Here is a 3,264-nt window from a genome sequence, read left to right as displayed (position 1 = left end):
TATTCCTTTAAATGAATGACTGGTATGGACACATCCATGATTTAACATACCTCATGAGTTGGTAACATTCAATAATATATTAAATGAATGATTGTCACAGATACATCCATGACTTAACTTACCTCATGAGTTGGTACTAATCAATGATGTATGAGATAAACGAGTGGTACGAACACATCCATGGTTTTACGTATGTCTCATGAGTTCTTGCCTGCACCACAGCGGTGCGCACGCATGCACGCACGCACGCACACACGCACGCACGCACGCACGCACGCACGCACGCACCTACCTCGCTTCACGCGTAGCTGCCGCAGCCGTGGCACGCCGATGGTGCGCGTGACCATGTCGGCAGTGAAGCCGGCCCAGGGAAACTCTTCACCGTTGTACAGCTCCGTGGGACTCTGGTTGGGCACGAGTGTGTTAGCGATGTAGTCCCACATGCTCTCCACATCCGAGATCTATCACGGGGGGTAACCAAAATATGGGCTAAACCGAAATCTCTTACAATGAAACCAAGCTGTTGTCTTAAAGTTGCTACGTCACAAAAATCTGAGAATTTTATTATTTAATATTATACATTATTCATCCGATTTAATCAGTTATTATTATTATTCAATCTATTATTGCAGCTATAATATAATGATGACATACAATACTTTTCGTAAACTCACGTCGGTAAAGGCTGTGTCGCCAGCGTAGGCTGCATTAATGAACACATCCTCCACTGATTTCGTCACCATGTACGCCCTGATCGCAAGAAATATCACATGCAGACATCCATCACCATCAAGCACAAAACATTGCAACAGAACAAACTGAATAGATCTATTCGCTTGGAGTGCTTGACATCATAGCGCTAACTCACCAACATTAGAGATAGGACATTCTAAAAACACTAACTAGTAACAAAGTGCCGCACTGTCAACAATTTGACATGCACGCGTGAAAAATTCATATAAACTAGTCTAGTTTGACCGATCTGGCAACAATATTAAGCAGGTAGTGTTTATCTCGTTTGGCCGGATAGGTCAATTAAGCAGAGAAACGCAAACCAGTGTAAAGGTATGCCAGCAGTAACATGGGACATGACCAAAAGTTGCGACAAAACACATTCACTGCCAACTCACCTGTTGTCTCTGTACTGATACACGAGGGTGCTGATCAGACAGATGAAACAGCAAAACAAGAGAACTTCCTTCACCACGTCGTTCATCTTGCGCTCGTGCAGCTGGCGCGCTCTGATGGCAGACACTTTCTCCTCCTGCATCGGAGCGTAGACGTACTGGGTCCTCCGCTCAGACAGATTCCTGCATTCACATAATTGTCAATCACGCACGTACACATATGGCATGTGATGGGATGGGATGGGATGGCATTGGACGGCATGAGATGGGATGCGGTGCAATGGCATGGCATGGCATGGCATGGGATGGGATGGCATGGCATGGGATGGGATGCGGTGCAATGGCATGGCATGGCATGGCATGGCATGGGATGCGATGAGATGGGATGGGATATGGGATGCGATGCGATGCGATGCGATGGCATGGGGATGGAATGGGATGGATGGATGGATGCATGGATGGATGCATGAATAGATAGATAGTTAGATTTTTTTTTGTATTTTCCTTTCAACCAAGCGGTCACCAACTCAGTAACGCCACTGATTTCCCCGGGCAACGCCGGGTATCCCGCAAGTATATATATATATATCAAGAGTACATAATAGAGATTATAGAGATATAGAGATATAGAGATCTCTATTATGTACTCTTGATATATATATATGTCTGCATATGCGTGTGCGTGTGCCTGTGCATGCGTCTGTGCGTGCGACCCCCTACATATTGTACGGCATCTACTTCTACGCGCAAGTGCTGACCTGCGTAGGGCATGGTCCTCAGCTCCAGCGTAGACTGGTAGGTCCATTCGTCGGGAGGCACGCGCGGGTAGACGACCTCACGCCAGCCGGGCGAGTAGCTGCTCACGTCCTCCCGCGCCAGCGTGTACGAGGAAACGCACGGCGGCAGCAGCGCGTCAAACATGGCGGCAATCCTACACGAACCTACGCCGCCGCGCGAAAGAAAACACGCGAGATAGATTACCCCCAAAACCATACCACGATGATTGGGCAAGTGAGACCATGAATGCAAATGCAAGTAGCAACAATACAATACAAAAATACACAACTATGATTAAAGGTTACAAATGCAATTGTAAAATTCAAACTACAATTGGTTGTGTGATCCATTTCTGAAGACATATCTATTCAATAATATGTTAAATAAATGATTGGCACGAATATATCCCTGATTTAGCTTACGTCATGAGTTGGTACCATTCAATAATGTATTAAAAGAATAATAGGTCCATTGATTATGCAATGTTGACGAATGCTAGAGTAACTGGCACCTTGGGTAGTTAATAAGTACATTACCTTATAGCCACACGCGTATTAGTTTGTCCAATATCACTGCTGGTTACTAAGAAATGTCTAATTGAAATCCGCAGTCCAAAAATCAGTTGTTTACAGTTTCAAACTGCTGCCGGCGAAGCAAGTGTGATACAGATTTATAGTGCACCAGACATTTTCACACGCATGCTCGGCTGTATGCAATGCTATCAATATCATCAATGATTTCGTAAACATGGCCGCTCGTGATAAGGAACTTTTTGTCAGGGCTGTTCACGTGCGTCCGTGATTAGTACGTGTGTTTTACTCTATGTCCATGTTTAGTCCGTGGCCGTGGTTACACAGCTGACACCTCCGTCACTCCGTCCGGGCCTCACAAATGTTTACGTCATCGCTTGACTCCTGGATGACATTTACGGCACGTAAATTATACGTTGATACATATCAACAACCGATTTCAAGTCTTGTTTGTAATGTAACCAGCAGTGATATTGGACAAACTAATACGCATTTGGCTATAAGGTAATGTACTTATTAACTACACAAGGTGCCAGTTACTGTAGCATTCGTCAACTTTGCATAATCGATGGTCGAATTATGCCTTTAACTGTAGGGGAAGCTTTGGATAGATTTCGTCATACAAAGCCAAGAGTTCTATTTTAAAACTGTCACTGTATGTTTATAAATTATATGTCACTGTAATGTCAGGCAACGTAATGTGGTTAATAGGTTAATCTATCTGCCAACTGCATAGCTAACTCGGGCGTCAACGCTTATTTTCAGATCTGGTAATTGTCCTGTCGGCCAACAAGAATCTGTTTTTAGCTCATCTGACATAGTCAGATGCA

The 3,264-nt window shown here is 44.4% G+C and overlaps 1 protein-coding gene across 1 annotated transcript in view; it reads right to left on the bottom strand.

The window, feature by feature from the left end:
* Nucleotides 1-2,068, bottom strand: part of LOC106821326 (polycystic kidney disease 2-like 2 protein) — a 22,487-nt gene extending 20,419 nt beyond the window's left edge. Inside the window, exon 1 of the mRNA XM_014826083.1 lies at nt 1,886-2,068. Coding sequence (XP_014681569.1) covers nt 1,886-2,048 — 163 coding nt within the window. The 5' untranslated portion in view covers nt 2,049-2,068. The remainder of the gene's footprint in view (nt 1-1,885) is intronic.
* Between the last annotated feature and the right edge of the window lie 1,196 nt (nt 2,069-3,264).

Source organism: Priapulus caudatus, unplaced genomic scaffold (genome assembly GCF_000485595.1).
Source record: "Priapulus caudatus unplaced genomic scaffold, Priapulus_caudatus-5.0.1 Scaffold68, whole genome shotgun sequence".
Classification (NCBI taxonomy): Eukaryota; Metazoa; Priapulida; class Priapulimorpha; order Priapulimorphida; family Priapulidae; genus Priapulus; species Priapulus caudatus.
The sequence above is the reverse complement of the archived record's forward strand: the minus strand, read 5'-3'. Positions and strand labels throughout refer to the sequence as shown.